At 68.4% G+C, this 1,802-nt stretch overlaps 1 protein-coding gene across 1 annotated transcript in view; it reads left to right on the forward strand.

Moving 5' to 3' along the window:
- Positions 1-1,800, forward strand: part of WNT1 (Wnt family member 1) — a 14,748-nt gene extending 12,948 nt beyond the window's left edge. The window contains exons 2-4 of the mRNA XM_029959053.1: positions 271-524; positions 712-977; positions 1,312-1,800. Of these exons, the coding sequence (XP_029814913.1) occupies positions 271-524; positions 712-977; positions 1,312-1,800 (1,009 nt within the window). The remainder of the gene's footprint in view (positions 1-270; positions 525-711; positions 978-1,311) is intronic.
- The last annotated feature ends 2 nt before the right edge of the window (positions 1,801-1,802 follow it).

Here is a 1,802-nt window from a genome sequence, read left to right on the forward strand (position 1 = left end):
CGGCACCGGCACCGGCACCGGTACCAGTACCGGGGCAGTGGAGTGGGAAAGAGGGGCTGGCACCGGCGCAGCAGCAGCTGCCCCGTACCCAGGGATGGGGCACGTGGAGGGACACAGGGCTGCGATCCCCGGGGTGGGATCCCTGCGGGGGATACCCGGGGAGGAGGATGCTCCAGTAGTATCAAGGAGTCCCCGGGGAGGTTGAGGTGAGGAGGGAGATGCCGGGGACCCCCCCCCCGCTGGTGGTCACCGTCCCCACCTGTGCCACAGGGGCATCATCAACGTGGCCTCGTCCACCAACCTGCTGACGGACTCCAAGAACGTGCAGCTGGTGCTGGACCCCAGCCTGCAGCTGCTGAGCCGCAAGCAGCGCAAGCTGATCCGGCAGAACCCCGGCATCCTGCACAGCGTCAGCTCCGGCCTCCAGACAGCCATCAAGGAGTGCAAGTGGCAGTTCCGCAACCGCCGCTGGAACTGTCCCACCTCGCAGGGCCCCAATATCTTCGGCAAAATCGTCAACCGGGGTGAGGCTGCAGGGGCAGCACGGGGGGCCCCCGACCCCCTCCCTGCACCCCCGAGCCGGGATGCTCGGCAAAGAGCCCCTGGTTTGCCGTGGGGCGTCGCCAGCCTGCTGTGGTGGAGGGTTGGGGGTGCTGCTGGGTGCCCCCTCCCCGCCCTGGCAGCACCCTGAGGCCCCGCTCCCCTCCGCAGGCTGCCGGGAGACGGCGTTCATCTTTGCCATCACCAGCGCCGGCGTGACGCACTCGGTGGCCCGGTCGTGCTCCGAGGGGTCCATCGAGTCCTGCACCTGCGACTACCGGCGCCGTGGCCCTGGGGGGCCCGACTGGCACTGGGGGGGCTGCAGTGACAACATCGACTTCGGGCGCCTCTTCGGGAGGGAGTTTGTGGACTCCAGCGAGAAGGGCCGAGACCTGCGGTTCCTCATGAACCTGCACAACAACGAGGCCGGGCGCATGGTGAGGGCACCAGGGGCATGGTGAGGGCACCAGGGGCATGGTGAGGGCACCAGGGGCATGGTGAGGGCACCAGGGGCACGGTGAGGGCATGCCCTGAGGGGCTTCAGGCAGCACTGGTGTGGGCACTGGGATGGGCACGGCCACCAAGCCCCTCAGCCTGTCCCCATGTGCGGGTTGGGAACTGTCAGAGAAGAGTCTCTCACTCGGCTTTGGGAGGCTGAGCACGACGTGACGCTGTGGGGAAATGGGGTGCAGGAGCTCCGTGTTCCTCGGGGTGGGCAGGGGGGGTTCCAGGCTGCTCACAGCACCCCAAACCCCTCCTCTTCCCTTCCAGACGGTCTTCTCAGAGATGCGCCAGGAGTGCAAGTGCCACGGCATGTCGGGCTCCTGCACCGTCCGCACCTGCTGGATGCGGCTGCCCACCTTCCGCGCCGTGGGCGACGTCCTGAAGGATCGCTTCGACGGCGCCTCCCGCGTCATCTACGGCAACAAGGGCAGCAACCGGGCGTCGCGGGTGGAGCTGCACCACCTGGAGCCCGAGAACCCGGCCCACAAGCCGCCCTCGCCCCACGACCTCGTCTACTTCGAGAAGTCCCCCAACTTCTGCACCTACAGCGGGAAGACGGGCACGGCGGGCACGGCGGGGAGGTTCTGCAACAGCTCCTCGCCGGGGCTGGACGGGTGCGAGCTGCTGTGCTGCGGGCGCGGGTACCGCACGCGCACCCAGCGCGTCACCGAGCGCTGCAACTGCACCTTCCACTGGTGCTGCCACGTCAGCTGCCTCAACTGCACCAACACCCAGGTGCTGCACGAGTGTCTGTGACC

The sequence above is a fragment of the Manacus vitellinus genome, unplaced genomic scaffold (assembly GCF_001715985.3).
Source record: "Manacus vitellinus isolate BGI_N305 unplaced genomic scaffold, ASM171598v3 scaffold_193_pilon, whole genome shotgun sequence".
Lineage (NCBI taxonomy): Eukaryota > Metazoa > Chordata > Aves > Passeriformes > Pipridae > Manacus > Manacus vitellinus.